General features: G+C 65.9%; 4 protein-coding genes and 1 long non-coding RNA gene across 5 annotated transcripts in view; 2 read left to right on the top strand and 3 right to left on the bottom strand.

The window, feature by feature from the left end:
* Window positions 1-22,262, top strand: part of LOC136788764 (guanine nucleotide-binding protein G(I)/G(S)/G(O) subunit gamma-3) — a 147,485-nt gene that overhangs the window by 45,258 nt on the left and 79,965 nt on the right. The gene's annotated exons all lie outside the window — the stretch shown is intronic.
* Window positions 1,012-10,503, bottom strand: LOC136788847 (splicing factor 3B subunit 2-like). Its single transcript, XM_066987561.1, is given in 16 exon segments — window positions 1,012-1,196; window positions 1,650-1,748; window positions 2,434-2,535; window positions 2,627-2,769; window positions 3,480-3,584; window positions 4,293-4,397; window positions 4,478-4,567; window positions 5,843-5,992; window positions 6,831-7,058; window positions 7,864-7,944; window positions 8,247-8,293; window positions 8,296-8,380; window positions 8,470-8,667; window positions 9,610-9,698; window positions 9,786-9,888; window positions 10,414-10,503. Coding segments are annotated over 15 exon segments (1,665 nt in total). The 5' UTR covers window positions 10,486-10,503; the 3' UTR covers window positions 1,012-1,196; window positions 1,650-1,681.
* On the bottom strand, window positions 10,614-13,051 carry LOC136788563 (splicing factor 3B subunit 2-like). Its single transcript, XM_066987123.1, has 4 exons — window positions 13,000-13,051; window positions 12,421-12,590; window positions 10,849-10,908; window positions 10,614-10,730 (listed from the first exon to the last, which is right to left on the bottom strand). Exons 1-4 carry the CDS (start codon window positions 13,049-13,051, stop codon window positions 10,614-10,616), a joined length of 399 nt encoding a protein of 132 aa, XP_066843224.1.
* Window positions 13,363-15,452, bottom strand: LOC136788850 (uncharacterized). Its single transcript, XR_010827402.1, has 3 exons — window positions 15,204-15,452; window positions 14,345-14,391; window positions 13,363-13,454 (listed from the first exon to the last, which is right to left on the bottom strand). It is a non-coding gene; the product is annotated as an uncharacterized lncRNA (long non-coding RNA).
* LOC136788849 (probable RNA-binding protein EIF1AD) lies at window positions 15,725-19,212 on the top strand. Its single transcript, XM_066987563.1, has 5 exons — window positions 15,725-15,823; window positions 16,612-16,720; window positions 16,808-16,916; window positions 17,213-17,260; window positions 18,107-19,212. The coding sequence occupies exons 1-5, from the start codon at window positions 15,737-15,739 to the stop codon at window positions 18,312-18,314; spliced, it is 561 nt and encodes a 186-aa protein (XP_066843664.1). The 5' UTR covers window positions 15,725-15,736; the 3' UTR covers window positions 18,315-19,212.

The raw sequence follows: 22,262 nt of genomic DNA, 5'->3' as shown, positions 1-22,262 counted from the left end.
AGTGTTCCCAGTATGGCCCGGTGCTCCCAGTACCCCCAGCATGTGTGGCCCAGTGCTCCCATTAACCCTGATAGGTGTGGGCCCAGTGTCCCCAGCATGGCCCGGTGCTCCCAGTAACCCTGGTAGGTGTGGGCCCAGTGTTCCCAGTATGGCCCGGTGCTCCCAGTACCCCCAGCATGTGTGGCCCAGTGCTCCCATTAACCCTGATAGGTGTGGGCCCAGTGTCCCCAGCATGGCCCGGTGCTCCCAGTAACCCTGGTAGGTGTGGGCCCAGTGTTCCCAGTATGGCCCGGTGCTCCCAGTACCCCCAGCATGTGTGGCCCAGTGCTCCCATTAACCCTGATAGGTGTGGGCCCAGTGTCCCCAGCATGGCCCGGTGCTCCCAGTACCCCCAGTATGTGTGGCCCAGTGCTCCCAGTAACCCTGATAGGTGTGGGCCCAGTGTCCCCAGCATGGCCCAGTGCTCCCAGTACCCCCAGTATGTGTGGCCCAGTGCTCCCAGTAACCCTGGTAGGTGTGGGCCCAGTGTTCCCAGTATGGCCCGGTGCTCCCAGTACCCCCAGCATGTGTGGCCCAGTGCTCCCATTAACCCTGATAGGTGTGGGCCCAGTGTTCCCAGTATGGCCCGGTGCTCCCAGTATCTATGGGGTGTGGGCAGAGCAGCACAGGGCGGTGGCAGCCAGGCCTTTATTTACAAAACAGGGGGAGCATAACTGGGGGGGGGGCGCACAATTCCGGGGGGGGCGACACTTGGGGGTGGGTGCCCCCTGGGTGGGGGGAGGTGAGCTTTGGGGTGAAATCCGCCGAAATGGGCTAAAACTTGAACTCCTTGTACTTCTTGCCGCCGCCGCGGCGTCCTGGGGCTGCGCCTTGCGCTTCTTCTGCTGCGGGGGGGGGGGGGAGAAAAGGGGGGTCAGCGGGTTGGGGGGGTCAGGGGGTTGGGGGGGGGGGTCAGCGGGTTGGGGGGTCCCGGGGGGTCCCGGGGGTCCCGGGGGTCCCGGGGGTCCGCACCTTCTGCTTGGCGGCGTGCTCGGCCACCATGTCGCTGAAGTCCTCCTTCTCCACCTGCGCCTGCTGCTCGCGCACGTGCTCCTCGTACTTCTGCGTCATGGCCGTGGGGTCCAGCTCCAGCTCCTCGGGCGCCAGCGCCACCTCCACGCCCTGCGCCTCGCCCGGCCCCCCTTGCGGCCCAGCACCTGCGGGGGGGGCGGGGGGGCGCTCAGCACCCAGGGGTGCCGTGGGGGGACCCCGAGGTGCTGCCCCCCTTCACTCATGGCAGCTAGGGGGGGACATGCTCAGCACCCATGGGTGCCGTGGGGGTGACCCCGAGGTGCCGCCCCCCGCTTTACTCACGGCGGCTGGGGGCGTGCTCAGCACCCATGGGTGCCGTGGGGGACCCTGAGTAGTGCCCCCCCCCGTTTCCACTCACAGCAGCTGGGCGCTCAGCACCCATGGGTGCCGGGGGGGACCCCGAGGTGCTGCCCCCCCCATTTTCACTCACAGTGGCTGAAGGGGGTGCTCAGCACCCATGGGTGCCATGGGAGGGGACCCTGAGGTGCTGCCCAGCCCCTTCACTCACGGCAGCCGGGTGCTCAGCACCCATGGGTGCCGTGGGCGGGACTCCGAGGTGCCGCCCCCCCCTTACTCACGGCAGCCACGTCGTAGATGTGCGTGGAGCCCATCAGCGCCGTGCCCACGGTGGCCGTGCGCTTCTCGGGGACCACGGTGAACAGCTGGGGGTCTCGCTCCTGGGGGGGCACCGGGGGGTTACGGGGTGGGGGTGGGGGTTACGGGTGGGGGAACCCAATGGGATCCCGCAATGTCCCCCCCCCAACAGTGAGGCCTCTTGGGGTACAGGGCACCCAGCTGGTGTCCCCCCCCCCCCAAAATTGGCCTCCCCCTCCCCAAAAAGACCCCTGCCCCCCCCCAAAGACCCCCTGCACCCCCAAATTCTCCTGCCCCAAAAGGCCTCTGACCCCCCCCCAAATTGTCCTGCCCCCCCAAAAGACCCCTCACCCCCCCCGTGACCCCCCCGTAATTCCTTCACCCCCCAAATTCCCCCCAAATAAATGCCCCCCCCCCAATAACCCCCCCCCCCAAATAAGCCCCCATAACCCCCCGGTGCCCCCTGGACCTCCCCCTCCCACCGCCTCCCCCTAACCCCCCCAACCCCCCCCAAAATGCCCCCCCCAATAAACGTCCCCCCCCTCCCCAAAATACCCCCCCCAAAATGCCCCCCCCAATAAACGTCCCCCCTCCCCAAAAATACCCCCCCAAAATACCCCCCCAAGAACCCCCCAGACCTCCCTCTCCCCCCACCTCCCCCTAAACCCCCCCAACCACACCGTACCCCCCAAACACCCCCCAGCCCCCCCCAAACACCCCCCGCCCCCCCTAAATGCCCCCCCCCCATTTTTTGTGCCCCCCCCCCACCCGTCCATGGCCTCCTCGATCTTCTTCTTGCGCAGCTCGATCAGCTCGGGGGTCTCCATCCCCGCCGGCACCGACGAGAAGCCCCCGGGGGTGATGAGGCCGCTACGGGGGGGGGCACAAAAATAAAAGGGGGGGGTTACGAGGGGCACCCGAAGGTGGGGGGAGCACCCGTGGGTGCCGGGGGGGGCCGGACCTGTCGGCGGGGGTGACGAAGCCGCTCTCGTCCGGCTTCTCTTCGTCGCTCTCCTCCTCCTCCTCCTCCTCCGAGGACTCCTCGTCCGACGGCTCCAGCTCCCCCCAGGGCGTGCGGTCGATCTCCTCCTCCTCCTCCTTCGCCTGGGGGGGGGCCGGGGGGGGGCGTTGGTGGGGGGGGGGGGGCACGGGAGGGGCCCCCCAAAAAATGGGGGGGGGGGTTTGGGGGGTCGGGGAGGGACTGGGGGGAATGGGGAGAGCCTCAAAGGAAGGGGGGGGGGGGGGCTCTTGTCCTCCTCCTTCACCTGGGGGGGGGGGGGGGGGCGTTAAGTGGGGGGGGGGGGCAAGGGAGGGGCCCCCCAAAAAATGGGGGGGTTTGGGGGTCGGGGGGGTTTGGGGGCAATGGGGAGAGCCTCAAAGGAAGGGGGGGCCTCTCGTCTTCCTCCTCCTCCTCCTTTGCCTGGGGGGGGCCGGGGGGGGCGTTGGTGGGGGGGGCACGGGGAGGGGCCCCCCCAAAAAATGGGGGGGGGGTTGGGGGGTCGGGGGGGTTGGGGGCAATGGGGAGAGCCTCAAAGGAAGCGGGGGGGGGGTTCTCCTCCTCCTCCGTCGCCTGGGGGGGGGCATTAAATGGGGGGGGGGGCACAGGGAGAGGACCCCCAAAATGGGGGGGGGGGCGCAGGGACCCCCAGACGGGGCAGGAGGGGGGCGGGGGGGGGGGGGCAAAAGGGGGTGGGGGGGGAGTCCCACGGGTGCCCCTTTAGGGAGGAGGGGGGATTGGGGAGGGGTCGCTCCCCCGCCATGGGTGCCCTCCCCCCCGGGTGCCCCCACCCCCACCCCTGGGTGCCCCCCCCCACCTGGAACTCGGCGGCGTTGGTGCCGAAGACGTCCCCGTAGAGCGGCTTCCCCGTCTCGTCCACGGGGGCTTCCCCCACCCCCGCGTGGTACCCGAACGAACAGCCCTGGGGGGGGGAAGGGTGAGCCCCCCAAACCAGCACCCATGGGTGCAGCCCCCCCGGCACCTAAAAACCCCGTTACCCCCTGCCCAAACAGCCCCCCCCAGCTCCCCAAAACTCCCTTCCCTCCCCCTCCCCTCCCCCCGAATCCCCTCCCCCCGAGTCCCCAAACTCCCCAGCTCACAGCCCCCCACCCATGGGTGCCCCCCCGGCCCCCCCCCCCACCCATGGGTGCCCCCCCAGCCCCCAAACACCCCCCCAATCCCCCCAGCTCCCAAAAACCCCCTTCCTTCCCCACCCTTCCCCCCCAGTCCCCAAAACCCCCCAGCTCACAGCCCCCCACTCACAGGTGCCCTCCCAGACCCCCCCACCCATAGGTGCTCCCCACCCATGGGTGCACCCCCCAGCTCCCCAAAACCCCCTTCCCTCCCCACCACCCCCCCCCAAGCCCCCAAACCCCTCCAGCTCACAGCCCCCCTACCCATGGGTGCCCCCTCCAGGCCCCCACCCATGGGTGCGCCCCCGACCCCCACCCATCCATGGGTGCCCCCCGGCTCCCCAAAACCCCTTCCCTCCCCCCAAGCCCCCCAAAACCCCCTTCTGTTCCCCCCCCAAGCCCCCAACCCCCCCAGCTCACAGCCCCCCACCCACGATTGCCCCCGCGACCCCCCCCCCACCCACGGGTGCCCCCCCCCACCCATGGGTGCCCCTCACCTCGGGGATGGGCGAGTTGAGCCCCGGGATCTTCAGGTTGGGGTAGGAGGGGGGCCCGTAGCGCTGCATGGCGATCAGCCACGGGGGGGGCACCTTGTGGGCGCTCTGGGGGGGGGGGGAGGGGTCAGCACCCAAGGGTGCCCCCCACCCCCATCACCCCCCATCACCCATGGGTGCCCCCTCACCGGCCCCACGGGCATGCCCAGGGCGATGCGCAGCTCGTCCGAGAGGTCGCCCGGCTTCTTCTCCTTCAGGCGCGTCTCGAACTCCTTGCCCTGTGACGTCATCGGGGGTGTGACGTCATCGGGGGTGTGACGTCATCGGGGGGTGTGACGTCATCGGGGGTGTGACGTCATCGGGGGGTGTGACGTCACGCGTGGGCGCGGTGACGTCACCCAGGGGCTCCTTGATGTCCCCCAGGGGTGGCACCGCGATTGAGCATCGCGGGGGCGCCACCGAGCGCCGGTGACGTCACCCAACGCCATGATGACGTCACGATGATGTCGCCCAATGCCATGGCGACGCCACGATGATGTCACCCAACGCCATGATGACCTCACCCAACGCCACAGGGACATCATGACGACGTCACCCGATGTCACGGTGACATCCTGATGACGTCACCCAGCGTCACCGTGACGTCACCCAACACCGTGATGACGTCACCCAACGCCGTGGGGACACCGTGACTCCCCCCAGCGCCATGACCCCCCAACACCCCAATGATGTCACCCAACACCCCGATGACGTCACCAACACCCCGATGACATCACCCAATGCCCCGAGGACGCCCCCCAAGGACCTGTTGACGTCCCCCAAGGCTCCGATGACGTCACCGACACCACGTTGATGTCACCAACACCACGTTGACGTCACCCAATGCCACGAAGATGCCACCCAGCGCCCCGAAGACCCCCCCAGGCCCTGATGACGTCACCCAACGCCCCGATGACGTCACCCAACGCCCCGATGATGTCACCCAACACCCCAGTGACGTCCCCAAGGCCCCAGTGATGTCCCCCAACGCAACGAAGACGCCACCAACACCCTGATGACATCACCCAACGCCCTGGTGATGTCCCCCAAGGCCCTGAAGACATCGCCCAACGCCACGTCGATGTCACCCAACGCCCCAATGACGTCCCCAACGCAACGAAGACGTCCCCAACGCCCTGATGATGCCACCCAACGCCCAATGACATCCTCAACACCCCGATGACGTCCCCCAATGCCACATTGATGTCACCCAACAACCCGATGACGTCCCCAACGCAACGAAGACGCCACCAACGCCCTGATGATGTCACCCAATGCCCCGATGACGTCCCCCAACGCAACAAAGACGCCACCACCGCCCTGACGACATCCCCAAGGCCCGATGACGTCGCCCAACGCCATGCCGCCGTTGCCCAACGCCACGTCGATGTCACCCAACGCCCCAATGACGTCCCCAACGCAACAAAGACGCCACCGACTCCCCGATGACGTCCCCGAGGCCCCGACGACGCCCCCGACGTCACCCCAGCCCCCCGTGACGCCCCCAGCCCCACCTCGTAGTAGAGGTCGCCGTGGATGGTGAGCTTGGGCTTGGTCTGCCACTTGAAGAAGGCGTCGTGCAGCTTCTGGTAGTCGATGTCGATCTTGCCCATCTTGGGCCGCACCTTCTCACGCATCTTGGACTTCATCGTCTTCTGCTCCTCCTGCGCCGCGCGGGGGTCAGGGGTGCCCCGCAGCCCCCCCCCCCCCCCCCACCGCCCCCCAACCTGACCCCACAGACCCCCAAGCCTGTTCCGAAGCCCGGCACCATCAGCCCCACCCTCCCCCACCCCAAAGACCCCCGCCCCGTAACTCTCCCCCAGCCCCCCACCTCCCAAGTCCCCCCTCCCCATCTCCCCCAGCCCCAAATCCCCCCTCCCCATCTCCCCCAGCCCCATCTCCCCCAGCCCCAAATCCCCCTTCCCCGTCTCCCCCAGCCCCAAATCCCCCTTCCCCGTCTCCCCCAGCCCCAAATCCCCCTTCCCCGTCTCCCCCAGCCCCAAATCCCCCCTTCCCCGTCTCCCCCAGCCCCATCTCCCCCAGCCCCAAATCCCCCTCCCCATCTCCCCCAGCCCCAAATCCCCCCTTCCCATCGTCCCCAGCCCCAAATCCCCAGCCCCATCTCCCCTAGCCCCAAAGCCCTCAAAACCCAAATCCCCCTCCCCGTTGTGCCCAGCCCCAAATCCCCCTCCCCATCTCCCCCAGCCCCAAATCCCCCCTTCCCATCGTCCCCAACCCCAAATCCCCCCTCCCCATCTCCCCCAGCCCCATACCTCCCCCAGTCCACCCACCTCCCAAAATCCCCCCTCCCCATCTCCCCCAGCCCCAAATCCCCCCTCCCCATTGTCCCCAGCCCCAAATCCCCCCTCCCCATCGTCCCCAGCCCCATCTCCCCCAGCCCGAAAGCCCTCAAAACCCAAAGCCCCCTCCCCATTGCCCCCAGCCCCAAAATCGGTTCCCAGCCCCAAAGCCCCCCGCCCCCTTACCCCCCCGGCCCCCCACCTTCTCCTGCAGGGCCTCGCGCATCTCCTGGATGCCGGTGCGCTTGATGAAGTCGGGCAGCTCGAAGGGCGGCTTCTCGATGCCGCGCTTGCCCTGCAGGTACTTGCGCTTGAAGCACCAGTGGCGCGGCACCGGCACCGAGTTGCGCGTGGCCTTGAGGTGCACCAGCAGCTTCGGGTCCTGAGCCGTCACGTCGTGCATCTCCACCACGTCCGGGCGGGCCACCAGCTGCGGGGGCGAAGGGGTTAACGGCAAGGGGAAGGGGGGGAGAAGGGGTTAATTGGGGGGGGAGTTGGGGCCGGGGAAGGGGTTAATGGGGGGAGAAAGGGTTAATGGGGGGAGAAAGGGCGGGAGGGAAGGGGTTAATGGGGGGAGAAGGGGTTAATGGGGGGAGTTGGGGCCGGGGGAAGGGGTTAATGGGGAGTGAGAAGGGCGGGAGGGAGAAGGGGTTATGGGGGAGCTGGGGGGAGGAAGGGGTTAATGGGGGAGCTGGGGCGGGAGGGAAGGGGTTAACGGGCACCCTTGGGTGACACCGGGATCCCTACGGGAATCAATGGGCACCCCATGGCGACACCGGGGTCCCCAAGGAGCACCCAGGGGTGACAGCGGGGTCCCCAAGGAGCACCCCAGGGTGGCACTGGGGCCCCCAAGGGAATCAATGGGCACCCAGGGGTGATCCCTGTGTCCCTAGGGGAGCGCCCCCAGGGTGACACCAGGACCCCAAGAGGCACCCCGGGGTGACACTGGTGTCCCTAAGGAGCACAACGGGCACCCAAGGGTGACAGCAGCGTCCCCAGGCAGCACCCAAGGGTGACACCAGGCCCGCAGGAAGCACCCCAAGGTGCCACTGGTAGCCCTAAGGAACACAATGAGCACCCAGGGGTGACACTGGGGTCCCTAAGGAGCACCCCGGGGTGGCACTGAGGTCCCCAAAAGAATCAATGGGCACCCAGGGGTGATCCCAGGTCCCCAGGGACCACTCTGGGGTGACAGCGGGGTCCCCAGGGAGCACCCTGGGGTGCCCCAGCCTCACCTGCTTGAGCTCGGCGACGGTGAAGCGGTTCATGCGCCGCAGCTTCTTCTTGGACAGCTTGGGCACCTCGGGCTTCTTCTCCTGCAGCAGCACCCATGGGTGCCCCGGCACCGTCAGCCCCACCCGCGGGTGCCCCGGCCTCGTCCCTCACCCACGGGGGGGTCCTTAACACCCCGATTGCCCCGTTACAGCGCCCCTAACGCCCCCCACCCCATTTTGGCACCCCAATTCCCCCACTAGGACCCCTTAACGCCCCCGTTACCCCCTTGGGGTGCCCCCCACCCCATAAGGCCGCCCCCACCCGTTAGGGTGCCCCCCACCCCATAAGAACGCCCCCCACCCCATTAGGGTGCCCCCCACCCATTAGGGTGCCCCCCCCCCACCTGCTCGTCCTCGGAGCTGTCGTCCTCGCTGCCCCTGCGCCCGTCCTCCCCCTTTTTTCGGGGGCGGCGGCGCTCTCGGGGCGCTCGGCACGGTCAGGCTCCTTCTCCTTGTCCTTCTTCACCTCGTCTGTCAGCTGCGAGGGAGGTGGGGGTGTTAGGGCCACCCATGGGTGCTGCCACCCATGGGTGCTGCCCCCACTCATCCCCTACCCCACCCACGTACCTTAAAGGCCTCAAAAATCCTCTTAAAAAAGACGAAATTGGGGTCGTAGATCTCGGGCTCCTCGGTCACGTACTCCACCTCCACCTCGGGCTCCGGCGCCTCCGCGGCACCCGTGGGTGCCCAGCCCCGGGGGGCGGCCCCCTCCCGCGCCCCCCGCGGGCGCTTCTTCTTCTTGCGGTTGCGGCGCTTGCGGTTGCGCTGGGGGGGGGGAATGGGGTGGGTGGCACCCATGGGTGATCCCGGGGGCACCCAGCACCCATGGGTGATCCCGGGGGCACCCAGCACCCATGGGTGTCCTCCCTCAAGCATCATCCATAGAACACTGAGCGCCCTTGGGTGTCTGTCATGCGGTACTGAGCACCCATGGGTGCTTCATGTGGAACCTGTATGTGCTCCTGTGGCACCCATGGATGCTCCCGGGGGCATTCAGCACCCATGGGTGCTCCCAGGGGTGCCCAGCACCCGTAGGTGTCCTCCCTCAAGCATCATCTATGGAACACTGAGCACCCTTGGGTGCCTCTCGTGGGGTGCTGAGCACCCATGGATGCTTCATGTGGAACCCACAGGTGCTCCTGTGGCACCCATGGGTGCTCCCAGGGACACCCAAAACTTTTAGGTGTCTTCCCAGGGGTGTTGAGCACCCACAGATTCTTCATACGGAGACCAGCACCTTTAGGTACTCCTATGGCACCCAGCACCCATTGGTGTCCTCTAAATGGCACTGAGCACCCTTAGTCCTCCACGTGGTACGCAGCACCCATGAGTGCTGGATACACAACCCAGTACCTCTGTGTGTTCTCTACGGCACCCAGCACCCATGGGTGCTCCATCCAGAACCCAGCACCCTTGGGCCTCCTCCACGTGGCACCCAGCACCCTTGTGTCCTCCATCCAGCACCCAGCACCCTTAGGTCCCTCATACAACTCTAGCACCCATAAGTGCTCTCCATGATGCTGAGCACCCATGGGTGTCCCCCTAGCACCCTTGGGTGCTCCGTGTGGCTCCCAGCACCCTCAGCTCCCCCTCCCCACACCCTACCCAGCACCCTCAGCCCTCCCCCACCACACCACCCCCTCGGGGACGGTTTGAGACCCCCTCCCCCCTCCCCCCACCCCCAGTGCAGCACCCATGGGTGCTCACCTCCTTCTTGGACAGCACCGGGTCCTCCTCGGCCTCGTGCACGGGCAGCGGGAGCAGCGAGCGCGCCTCCATCTCCAGCTCGTCCTCCACTGCCACCCCAAAAACGTTTAGGGGGAGGGTCGGAGGGGGCACCCCGACCCCCCCCCCCCAGCCCCCCAGCACCCATGGGTGCCCACCCGTCAGCCCCGGCACGGTGATCAGCTCCTCCTGGCGGATCTCCTTCAGCTGCAGGATCTTCTCCAGCGCCTGCGGGATCTTGGGGCCCGCCGCGTCGTCCAGCTGGGGGGGAGGGGGCACCCGTGGGGGTCTCGGGGATCCCAAAAGGGCCGCGAGGACCCCTCCGACCCCATAGGGGCCTCGGGGACCCCCCGGGGACCCCCCACCCCACCCCATAGGGACTTTAGGACCCCCACCCACCCCGTAAGGACCCCAAACGACCCTCAGCCCATAGAGACTTTAGGGCCCCCCCCCCCCCACCCCATAAGAATTTTGGGCCCCCACCCCATAAGACCCCCCCCCCCCCAAGGACCTGGGGACCGCCCGCCCCCACCCCATAAGGATTTTAGGGCACCCCCCTACCCCTCCCCCATCCCGTAAGACCTTTAGGGCCCCCCGCTCACCCCAAAAGGATGTGGGGCCCCACCCCCCACCCCATGAAGATTTTAGGGTGCCCCCCTCACCCCAAAAGCCCTTTTAGGGCCCCCCCCCCCAACCCCAAAAAACCCTTTAGGGCCCCCCCCACCCAATAACACCCTTTAGGGCCCCGCCCCCCACCCCGTAAGCCCCTTTAGGGCCCCCCCTCACCTCTCTGCTCTCCTCCCCCGGCGGGGGGGGGCCGCGGGGCCGGGAGGCGCCCATGGGCATGGGGGCACCCATGGGTGCGCTGCCTGCGGGGGGGGGCACAGAAACGGGGTCAGAATTCTGGGGGCGGGGGATTTGGGGGGGGGAGAGATTGGGGGGGAGGGGAGGGGGAGAGATTGGGGGAGACGGGGGGGGGAAGGGGCTCACCTCGGGGGGGAGGGGGCACGGGCACCCATGGGTGCTCCCTCAGGGGGCCGGGGCACGGCGGGCGCCAGCTTGGCCATCTCCTGCTGCCGCTCCTGCTCCAGCAGCACGGCCGCCTGGGGGGGGGGACGACGACACCCACGGGTGAGGAGGGGCACCCAAAGGTGGGGGAGCACCCAAGGGTGGGGGAACACCCAAGGTTGTCCCTGCCCCCCCCCCCGCCATCGCCCTCACCCGTTTTTGCTGCTCCAGCAGCTCCTGCTCCTTCGCCTTGTCCCCGAACTGGTGCTGGCCCTGGGGGCGGGGAGGGGGGGCAGCACCCATGGGTGCTGAGCTGGGTGTCCCTCCACCGCCACAGCACCCATGGGGGGCTCCCAGCACCCACATGCCCCCCCGCCCAGCAACCACGGGTGCCCCTTGTCACTCACATTAGCCATAATGCTCCCCCTTCCCCCCGCCAGCACCCATGGGTGCACCCCCACCCCTACCGGTCTCCCAGCACCCACAGATAATCCCCCCAGCACCCATGGGTGTCTCACCCCCCAGCACCCATGGGACCCACAACCACCCCCCCAGCACCCACAGCCACCCCCTCCCCACCCCATAAACCCCACCCCTGGGTGCTCCCTGACACCCCCAGGAGCTCTACCCCCTCCCCAGCACCCCCACATACCCCCCCAGCACCCAAGGGTGCCCCCCGGCACCCATGGATGTCCCTGCCCCCCCACGCTTCCCCTTCTCCTCCCCATATGCCCCTCCTCCGGCTCCTGACACAGCCCCCACAGATACTGTAAGGGATCCATAGGTGCCGTAGGGGGCACCCAGACTGCGGGGCACCCAAAGGTGCTGGGGGGCACCCATGAGTGCCCTCCCCTTCCTCCCTCCCCCTCTCCCATTCCCCAGCTCCTGAAGCAGCCCCCACAGATACTGGAAGAGTACCCATGGGTGCCAGGCGGGGGCACCCAAGAATTGGGGGCACCCAAGGGTGCTGGGGGGCACCCAAGGGTGCTCCCTCCACTTCCCCCTCCCCCTCATCCCCATATCCCCCACCCCAGCTCCCAGGGCACCACTCCAAGACATAGGAAGATTGACCCAGGAATTGGGGGGGGGCACCCGAGGTTGGGGGGCACCCAAAGGTGCTGGGGGGCACCCATGGGTGCCCTCCCCTCCCCCTACCCCCCTCCCCAGCTGCTGGGGCAGGCCCCACAGATACTGGGGGGGGGGATCCATGGGTGGGAGTGAGGGGCACTCAAGGGTGGGGGGCACCCATGGGTGTCCTCATAACACCCTTGGGTGCTCCCCCATCCTTCCTCCCTCCCCATACCACCCCTCCCCAACTTCCAGGGCACCACCCCCAGACACAGGGGGGTGGATCCATAGGCTGGGGGGCACCCAAGGTTGGGGGGCACCCAAGGGTGCTAGGAGAGGCACCCATGGGTGCCCTCCCCTTCCCCCATCCCCAGTTCCTGGGGCAGTCCCCACATATACTCGGGGGACCCATAGGTGCTGGGGGGCACCCATGGGTGCCCTCCCCTTCCCCCCTCCCCCTCTCCCCTGTCCCCAGCTGCTGGGGCAGGCCCCACAGATACTGGGGGTGGATCCATGGGTGGGAGTGGGGGGCACATAAGGTTGGGGGGCACCCAAGGGTGCAGGGGGGCACCCAAGGGTGCTGTGGGGGGCACCCATGCATGCCCTCCCCCTTCTCCCCTCTTCCCTTCCCCAGCCCTCACAGATACTGGGGGGACCCATGGGTGCCGGGGGAGCACCCAAGGGTGGGGGCACCCATGGGTGCTGGGGGGCACCCACCTGCTGGGCGCGCTCCTCCTGCAGCAGCAGGGCCGCCTGCTGCTGGGCCAGGCTCAGGCGCTCCTCCTCCGACAGCCCCGGGGGGCGGGGGCCACCCCCACCCCCACCCCCAGCCCGAAGCCCAGCCCCAGCCCCGGGGGCGGCGGGGGGCACCAGCGGCACCGGGGGGGCTGGGGGGGGGGGGTGCCCAAAGGGGGGTCACGCAACCGAGAATTAGGTATCGCCCCCCAAAACCCTATAAACGCCCCCCAAAACCCTATAAACGCCCCCAAAACCCCACAAGCCCCCCCCCAAAACCCAGCCGCCCACACTCCCCCCCGACCCCATAACCCCCCCAACACCCCCATAACGCCCCCCATAACCCCCCCAGCCCCATAACCGTCCCCATAGCCCCCCACCCCATAACCCCCCCACAACCCCCCCCACCCCATAACCCCCCTGACCCCTATAACCTACCCCATAACCGCCCCCCGGCCCTATAACCCCCCCCGACCCCACAACCCCCCCATACTCCCCCGGACCCCATAACCCCCCCATAACCCCCCAACCTAATAACCCACCCCTGACCCTATAACCTACCCCATAACCGCCCCCCCACCCCTATAACCCCACCATACCCCCCCGACCCCATACCCCCCATAACCCCCCCGACCCCATACCCCCCCATAACCCCCCCCCCCCGACCCCATAACCCCCCCCCCCCCCCCCAACCCCCATAACCCCCCGACCCCCCCCCCCATAACCGCCCCCCCCCCAACCCCCCCATACCCCCCCCGACCCCCATAACCCCCCCGACCCCATAACCCCCCCGACCCCATAACTGCCCCCCCCGACCCCATAACCCCCCATACCCCCCCCCCGACCCCATAACCCCCATAACCCCCCGGCCCCATAACCCCCCCCCCCCGTGACCCCATAACCCCCCGTGACCCCATAACCCCCCCCGACCCCATACCCCCCCGTACCTGTGCGGGCAGGGGGGGCCTTGTCCCCGTCCTCGGGGCGCAGCGCGGGCGGCTCAGCACCACCCCGGTCTGGGGGGGGGGCAGTTAACGGGGGGCCCCTCATTTGGGGGGGGGCCCATTTTTTTAGGGGGGGTGTCCCAGGATTTTGGGGGGGGGCATTTTTGGGGGGCGGGAAGGGGCGTCCCCGGTTTTGGGGGGGTAGGCAAGTTTTTGTACGGATCCCATTTTTTTGGGGGGGGGGAGCCTGGTTTAGGAGTCCCCCTTTTGGGGGGGGTCCCCCTGTTTTGGGGGGGTTCTGTTTTTTGGGGGGGTCCTGTTTTTTTGGGGGGGGTCCTGTTTTTATGGGGGGGTCCTGTTTTTTTGGGGGGGGTCCTGTTTTTTTGGGGGGGGTCCTGTTTTTAGGGGGGTCCTGTTTTTATGGGGGGGGTCCTGTTTTTATGGGGGGGGGGTCCTGTTTTTTGGGGGGGGGGTCCTGTTTTTTTGGGGGGGGGTCCTGTTTTTTGGGGGGGGGGGTCCTGTTTTTTGGGGGGGTCCTGTTTTTTGGGGGGGTCCTGTTTTTATGGGGGGTCCTGTTTTTCGGGGGGGGCCATTTTCGGGTCCCGTTTTTTTGGGGGGGAGGTCCCACTATTTTCGGGGGGGAGCTGGTTTTTGTGGGACGTCCCTGCTTTTTCTTGGGGGGGGGGGGAGGGTCCCAAATTTTTCTGGGGGTGTCCCCAGTTACCGGGGGGGGGGGGGGGATATTTTGTGGAGACCCTGTTTTTTTAGGGGGGGGGGGCAATTTTTTTCAGGGTAACTGTGGTTTGGGGTGTCCCCTTTTTTGGCAGGGGCTCCCAGTTGTTTTTTTTTGGGGGGGGGGGGCCTGATTAACAAGAGGAGTCCCCTTTTCGGGGGGGGGGGGGTCCCAGTTTGGGGGGGTGTTTTTTTAGGGGAGGTCCCATTTTTTTGGGGGGGGGGCCCACCTGCAGCGTGTAGCTCTGCAGCCGCTCCACCAGCTCCTCCCGGCTGCCTGCGGGGCGCGGGGGGGGGGTCAGCAGGAACTGGACCCCCAGTGCCCCCCCCCCGAAAAACACCTCCCCCCGGTTCCCATCTCCCCCCGAGCCCCCCTTTTCCCCCCAGGACCCCCCCCCCCCGAGCCTCCCCATCCCCCTTAGCCCCCCCGGACCCCCCTCAAGACCCCCCAGGACCCCCCCCCCCCCAAACCCCAGTTTTCCCCCCCGGTGCCCCCCCAGGCCCCTTTGAGCTCCTCTGAGCCCCCCGTTCCCCCTCAGCGTCCCCCCACCGCCCCCCCCCGGTTCCCCCCAGGACCCCCCAGCTCCCCCGGTGCCCCCCAAGTCCCCCCCCCGAGCTCCCTCCCGCCCCCCCCGATTCCCCCTGATGACCCCCAGGTGCCCCCCCGGTTCTCCTCCTGTACCCCCAGCCCCCTGCACCCCCCATGCCCCCCCGTTCTCCTCCAGGCCCCCCCGGACCCCCCCCCCCGTTTCCCCCCGGTATCCCCCAAGACCCCCCGGAGCCCCCCGGTCCCTCCCAGGCCCCCCCCCGGTGCTCCCCCTGACCCCTCAAGGCCCCCCCAGCCCCCCCAGTGCCCCCCAAGCCCCGGTTCCCCCCATTCATCCCCCCGGTGCCCCCCCCCGACCCCCCCGTCCCCCCGGTACCCCCAAAGACCCCCCCGAGCCCCCCGGTACCCTCCCAGACCCCTCTGGTGCCCCCCCCCAGACCCCTCGAGCCCCCCCCGGTGCCCCCCAAGGCCCCCCCAACCCCCTCCCGGACCCCCCGGTTCCCCTCACGACCCCCCGGTGCCCCCCCCGGGCCCCCCCGCACCGTGCACGGCGGCCCCGACCCCCCCCAGGCAGTGCCGGAGCTCGGCCGGGGCCCAGCCCGCGTAGTCCGGGGGGGGGCCGCGCCGGGAGCCTCCGCGCGCTCCGCCGCCATCTTGCGCCGCCGCCGCCGCCGCCGCCGCCGGGGGGACGCACGGGCACGCACGGCCAATCCCCGCGCCGCTCCCGCGTGACGTCACGCCCGCGGGCTCGCTCCGTTTGCGTAGCCACGCCCACTACGTCGCCGGAGCAGGGCCACGCCCCCTCCGTCCGAAGCCACGCCCCTCAGAACGGGGCCACGCCCCTCAGAACGGGGCCACGCCCCCTCAGAGCGGGAGCCACGCCCCCCGGCGCCGCCGGAAGTGACGCCGCACCCGGAAGCGTGCGAGGCGCGCGCGGCCAGGTGGGAGCGGCGGCACCGGGCCGGGGGCGGGAGGGGGGGGAGGAGAGGAGGGGAGGGGGGGGAGGGGCGGTACCGGAGGCACCGGGACCCCTCCCCCCATCTCCCCCCCCGGTGTCGCGCAGCCCCCCCCCGCCATGTCGCGCGCCACCAAGCGGAAGCACGTGACCAGGGAGGTGCTGGAGGAGCGCGTGGTGCCCGCCCCGCGGCAGAGAATCGTCAGGGTGCGGGGGGGTGCGGGGGGGGGCGGGGGGGAGGGGAGGGGGCGTGGAGGGGGGGGGGACCGGGAGGTGTTGGGGGGAGGGGGGTCACAGGTTCAGAGGGGAAGGGGGGGTACTGGGGGGAGGAGGAGGCTCGTGGGGGGGAGGGGGGGGAATGGGGGGGGAGGGGGGAGCATGGGAGGGGGGGCGGGGGGGGAGTCAGGGTAAACGGGGGGGATGGGGGGCATGGGGGGGGTTGGGGTATGTGGGGGAGAAAGGGCATGGGGGAGGGGGAGGGGGAGGGGGTGGGGGGTGTCGGGGGGTGGGGGGTGTCATGGGGCAGGGGGGGAATGGGGGGGCATTGGGGGCATCAGGGGGCAGTGGGGGGACTGGGGGAGGTGGGGGGGACAGGGGGGGACAGGGGGGCTGGGGGGGGCATGGGGGGGGGACACAGTGAGGGATGCTGGGATATGGGGGGGGGAAATGGGGACGCTGAGGGGACGTGGGGAGGGGGGGGGTGCATGGGGACGTGACCCAGACGGGGGGACAGGGAGGGCCAAGGGGATGTGGGGGGGTCACGGTGATGTGGGGGGGACAGGGAGGGCCAAGGGGATGTGGGGGGGTCACGGTGATGTGGGGGGGGGTCACTGGGATGGGGGGGTCACTGGGATGGGGGGGCCATGGGGGGGCCACAGCCGTAGGGCTTGGGGGGCACCGGGGGGAAGAAACGGGGCACGGGGACAGAAACGGGGCTGTGAAAAAATTTGGGGGGGGGGGTGCCACCAACCCGTGCCCCCCCCCCACCCCCAAAGGTGCTGGGCACCCCGGGCAACAACCTGCACGAGGTGGAGACCCCCGAGGGGACGCGCTTCCTGGCCAGCATGCCGCCGCGCTTCCGCCACCACGTCTGGATCAAGAGAGGTGCCCCCCCCGTGACCCCCCCCCCCCGGCCTCCCCGTGACCCCCTGACCCCCAAGTAACCCCCCCCGTGACCCCCCCCCCCTCCAGGCGACTTCCTGCTGGTGGACCCCATCGCCGAGGGGGCGAAGGTGAAGGCGGAGATGGCGCTGGTGCTGCTGCGCCCCCACGTCCGCTTCCTGCAGCGCCAGGGCCTCTGGTACCGCCCCCTGCCCCTCCGGGGGCGGGGCCTGCCCTTATATGGAGCGAGGCCACGCCCACGATCGGGCTAAGCCCCGCCCCTAATCGGGCAGAGCCCCACCCCCTGTGCGTGGTTCCCCACTGCGGGGAACGCCCCTAAAAGGGCAAGGCCACGCCCCCAAGTGGGTGAGGCCACGCCCCCAAGTGGGTGAGGCCACGCCCCCAAGTGGGTGAGGCCACGCCCCCAAGTGGGTGAGGCCACGCCCACACTGCACTGACCCCGCCCCTTCCCCCCCCCCCCCCCCCCCCCCCCAGGCCCGAGGCTTTTGGGGTCCCCCCGGAGCGGGCGAGCGAGAGGCAGGGGTGAGTGGGGGGTAATTAGTGGGGGGTAATTAGTGGGGGGTAATTAGTGGGGCAATTAGCACAGCAATGATTGATGGGTTAGTTAACGGGGGGGGGGTTAGTGGGGTTCATTCATGGGAGGGTAATTAGTGGGGGGGTTAATGGGAAGGGGAATTAATGGAGAGAATAATTAATAGGGAGTGGTTAATTGGGGGTAATTAGTGGGGGTTATTAATGGGGTTTGTTAGGTGTTCATGAGAGGTGATTAGTGGGGGGATTAATGGGAGGGTGAATTAATGGGGGGTAGTTGGGTGATAAATGGGGAGAGTAATTAGCGAGGAGTTAATTGGGGAGAAATTAAGGAGAGGATTAATGGGGGGAGTAATTAGCGTGGGATTAATGGGGGGAGAGTAATTAGTGGGGGGCATGGGGAAGGGGGAGTTAATGGAGGGGGAACAATTAGTGGGGGAGGGCATTAATTGGGGGGAATGGGATTAACGGGGGCGGTTAATTGGAGATTAATTGGGAGCAGCGGGAATTAACGAGGGTGATTAATGGGGGAGATTAATTGGGGGGGAAATAAGAGGGTAATTAACGTCGGGGTTCAAGACGGGTCATTAACGCGGAGGTTAATTTGGGAGGGGGAGTTGAGGGCAGGCAGGGGGATTAATGGGGGGCAGTTAATGAATAGGGGGGCAATTAAGGAGGGCGGGGGGCAATTAAGGAGGGCGGGGGGCAATTAAGGAGGGCGGGGGGCAATTGAGGAGGGCGGGGGGCAATTGAGGAGGAAGGGAGGCAATTAAGGAAGGCGATAATTAACACGGGGGGCAATTAACGAAGGGGCTGCCCTCCCCCCCCCCCCCCCAGGAGCGGGGACACGGAGCTGTTCGTCAACACCAACCGGGGGGGCGCCGGCGGGGACACGGAGGAGGAGGAGGAGGAGGAAGAGGAAGATGAGGACGAAGATGAGGAGGAGGAGGAAGATGAGGAGGAGGAGGAAGATGAAGATGAGGAGGAGGAGGAGGAGGCCGGTGGGGACAAGGAGGCCGAGGCCGAAGGGGCGGCGCCCCAATAAAGGACGGTGACCGGCGCCGGCCTCAAAACGGACGCCTGAGTCCCCAAAACGGGGCGGCCGGCCCCAAAACGGGGTGGCCGTGCCCCAAAACGGGGTGTCTGGCCCCAAAATGGGGTGTCCAGCCCCAAAATGTGGTGGCCGTACCCCAAAGCGGGGTGTCTGGCCCCAAAACAGGGTGTTCAACCCCAAAATGTGGTGGCCGTGCCCCAAAACGGGGTGTCTGGCCCCAAAATGGGGTGTCCAGCCCCAAAATGTGGTGGCCGTACCCCAAAATGGGGCGTCCGGCCCCAAAACAGGGTGTTCAACCCCAAAATGTGGTGGCCGTGCCCCCAAACGGGGTGTCCGGCCCCAAAACGGGGTGGCCGTGCCCCAAAGCGCGGCGTTGAATCCCCAAACCGGGCAAAACGCCCCCAAAATGGAGCCTCGAGCCCCCAAAAGGGCACCGGGGGCCCCCAGACGGGACCCCCCAAAACAGAGCAAAAGCCCCAAAACGGGGCGCGGGCCCCCCCAGAGCGAGGGGACCCCAAATTTGGGGCCCTAAACCAGGAGACCTGGGGGGGGGGCAAATAATGGGGGGACCCCAAAATGGGGCCAAAAGCCCCAAAACGGGGGCTGAGGGGCCCCAAATTCAGCAGTGCCCCGAAAAAGGGAGGACCCCAAATAATGGGGGGACACCAAAACAGTGCCAAAAGCCCCAAAACGGGGTCTGTGGGATGCCAATGGGGGGGGGGAAATGGGGGGCCCTAAATAACGGGGGGAGAACCCCAAATCCCCCTCCCTGCCCCAAAAAAGCCCCCTTCCGACAAAAAAACGGCGCTTTTTGCTCCTCACCTGCTGTTTCCTTTTCTGGGAAAAAAGAATTAAAGGCGAATTTATCCAAAAACGGTTAAATTAATAATCGCTGTTTTCTTTTTTATTGATGTTTTCAGGCGCAGGATGCTTTTAGCCCATATATGGTAAACGCTTGGCAGAAATCCCGCATTTTGTTCCGCCCGTTTCTCCGCTTCCCTCAGCACAACCGCGAGGTGTTTACAACTTTTCCCGAACCGCCGCAGTTTAACCCCAAAAAAATCCCTTCTTCCCCCCCAAAATTACCCAAACCAACCCCCGCCGGCCGCTCAAAAACGGGAAGAAACCCCGAAACCCGCCAAAAATTAAAGCCAAACCTTGCGCCCCCGTTTCCTTCCCCGCCGCCGCCCCAAAGACTTCTCGGCGTGATTTTGGGGACAAATTCCCCTATTTCTGGTAAAATGGGTTTTAATAAGCCCCTCGGAGCCCCCCCCCCCAAAGGGCGCAGCACGCGGTTCCTGCGCGGGACGCCGAAACTCCACAAATCGGGCAAAAATCGCGGCCGGGCGCCGTTTTCCTCGTTATCGGCGTTTTTCGTGTCCCGGGCCCTGAGCCGGGGGGAGAAATGGGGCCAAATCCGTCCTTTTGCTCATTTAGGGCCCGATTTGGGCCAAAAAAAGTCTGGGGCTGCCCACGCGGCTTCGTTTGGTCCTTCCTGCCTTTTTTTTCCCCCTTTTTCCCCCTTTTCCCTCTTTTTCCCCCCTTTTTCCCCTTTTCCTCGCTTGTAGTAAGGGGGCGTGTAACCCTTTTGTAGTGTGTGTGACTCACGTGTAGTAAGTGTCCCATTTGTAGTGTGTAACTTGTGTGTAACTCACTTGTAAAGTGTGTGTGTGAGACCCACTTTAGTAAGGGCGTGTGTAACCCACTCGTAGTGTGAGCCACTTGTAGTGTGCATGTAACTCACTTGGTAGTAAGTGTGTGACCCACTTGTAGTGTGTGTGTAACTCACTTGTAGTGTGTGTGTGTGAGACCTACTTTGGAAAGGGCGTGTGTAACCCACTCGTAGCGTGAGCCACCTGTAGTGTGTGTGTAACTCACTTGTAGTGAGTGTGTGACCCACTTGTAGTGTGTGTGTAACTCACTTGTAGTAAGTGTCTGACCCACTTTAGTAAGGGTGTGTGTAACCCACTCGTTGTGTGAGCCACTTGTAGCGTGTGTAACTCACTTCTAGTAAGTGTGTGACCCACTTGTAGTGTGCACGTGTAACTCACTTGTAGTGTGTGTGTGAGACCCACTTTAGTGAGGGTGTGTGTAACCCACTCGTTGTGTGAGCCACTTGTAGCGTGTAACTCACTTCTCGTAAGTGTGTGACCCACTTTTAGTGTGTGTGCAACTCACTTGTAGTGTGTGTGTGTGAGACCCACTTTAGTAAGGGTGTGTGTAACTTACTTGTAGTGTCTGTGTGCGTGAGACCTACTTGCAGTGTGTGTGACCCACCTGTAGTAACTGAGTGTGTCTGCGGCTCACCTATAGTAACTGTGAGACCCACTTGTAATATGTGACCAACCTGTAGTGTTATGCAACTCACTTGTAGTGTATCCCACTTGTAGTGTAACTCACTTGTAGTGTGTCTGTAACTCACTTGTAGCATCCCACTCGTAGCGTGTGTGTAACTCACTTGTAGTGTGACCCACTTGCAGTGTGTAACTCACTTGTAGCGTCTGTGAACCACTTTTAGTGTGTGTAACTCGCAGTGTATGTGTGAGGCCCACTTTAGTAAGGGTGTGTGTAACCCACTTGTAGTGTGAGCCACTTGTAGTGTGTGTGTAACTCACTTGTAGTAAGTGTGTGACCCACTTTTAGTGTGTGTGCAACTCACTTGTGTGTGTGAGACCCACTTTAGTAACGGTGTGTGTAACCCACTTGTAGTGTGTCTGAGCCACCTGTAGTGTGTGTGTAACTCACTTGTAGCAACACCATGACTCACTTGTGTGAGACCTACTTGTAGTATGTGACCCACTCGTAGTGAGACCCATGTGTACTGTGTGTAACTCACTTGTAACTCATTTGTAGTTAGCGTATAGCTCACTTGTAGTAACTGTGCCCCACTTGTAGTGTAACTCAAGTGTGTAACTCTAATTAACTATGTGTGACCCACTTGTAGCGTAACTTGTAGTGTGTAACCGGTTTGTAGTAACTGTGTGTGACTTGTAGCGAGTGTGAGACCCACTTACAGTATGTGACCCACTTGTAGTAAGTGTGTGTGAGACCTATGTGTAGTGTGACCCACTTCTAGCGTAACTCACTTGTAGTGTGTATAACTCACTTGTACGCATGGCCCACTTCTAGTAACTGCGTGTGACCCACCTGTAGTAACTGCGTGTGCCCCACTGGTAGTGTAACTCACTTGTATTAACTACGTGTGACCCACTCGTAGCGTGTAACTCACCTGTAGTAACTGCGCGTGACTCACTCGCAGTGGGTGTGACTCACCTGCAGTGCATGCAACTCACCCGTAGTAACTGCGCGTGACTCACCGCTGGTGTGTGTAACTCACCCGTAGTAACTGCGCGTGACTCACCGCTGGTGTGTGTAACTCACCCGTAGTAACTGCGCGTGACTCACTGCTGGTGTGTGTAACTCACCCGTAGTAACTGCGCGTGACTCACCGCTGCTGTGTGTAGCTCGCCCCTAGTAACCGCGCGTGACTCACCGCAGGCGTGACTCACCCCTAGTAACTGCGTGCGGCTCGCCGTAACCCGTTGTAGTAACTCAGTTGTAAGAGCTTTGTAAAACAACCCCCCCCTTCACCGCCCCACAGCCCCCCGAATGTCCCACAGCCCCCCCCAAACCCACCCTCACCTCAGCGCCGCCCCCGCTCTGCGCATGCGCAGCGGGCGGGCGCGGCCGCTCCCAACATGGCGGCGGTTGGGCGGGAAACAAGGGGGAGGGGGGGCGAAACCATTCCCGGAGCGAGGGGGGGGGGCGGGAGGAAGGAACCAGTCCAGGAAGCGGGGGGGGGGGAGGGGGGGGAGAAGATGATTTTTCTTTAATTTCTGGGGTTTTTGGGGCTCCTGCGCTCGCCGCTTAAGGCCGGCACCCTCTGGGGTTGGGGTTTTGTCGCCGTCCCGAGCCCGGCTGGCAGCTTTCCCCCGCAGA

This window comes from Anser cygnoides, chromosome W, assembly GCF_040182565.1.
Source record: "Anser cygnoides isolate HZ-2024a breed goose chromosome W, Taihu_goose_T2T_genome, whole genome shotgun sequence".
Classification (NCBI taxonomy): Eukaryota; Metazoa; Chordata; class Aves; order Anseriformes; family Anatidae; genus Anser; species Anser cygnoides.
Note: the sequence above shows the minus strand (reverse complement) of the source record. Positions and strands in the feature narration are given on the sequence as shown.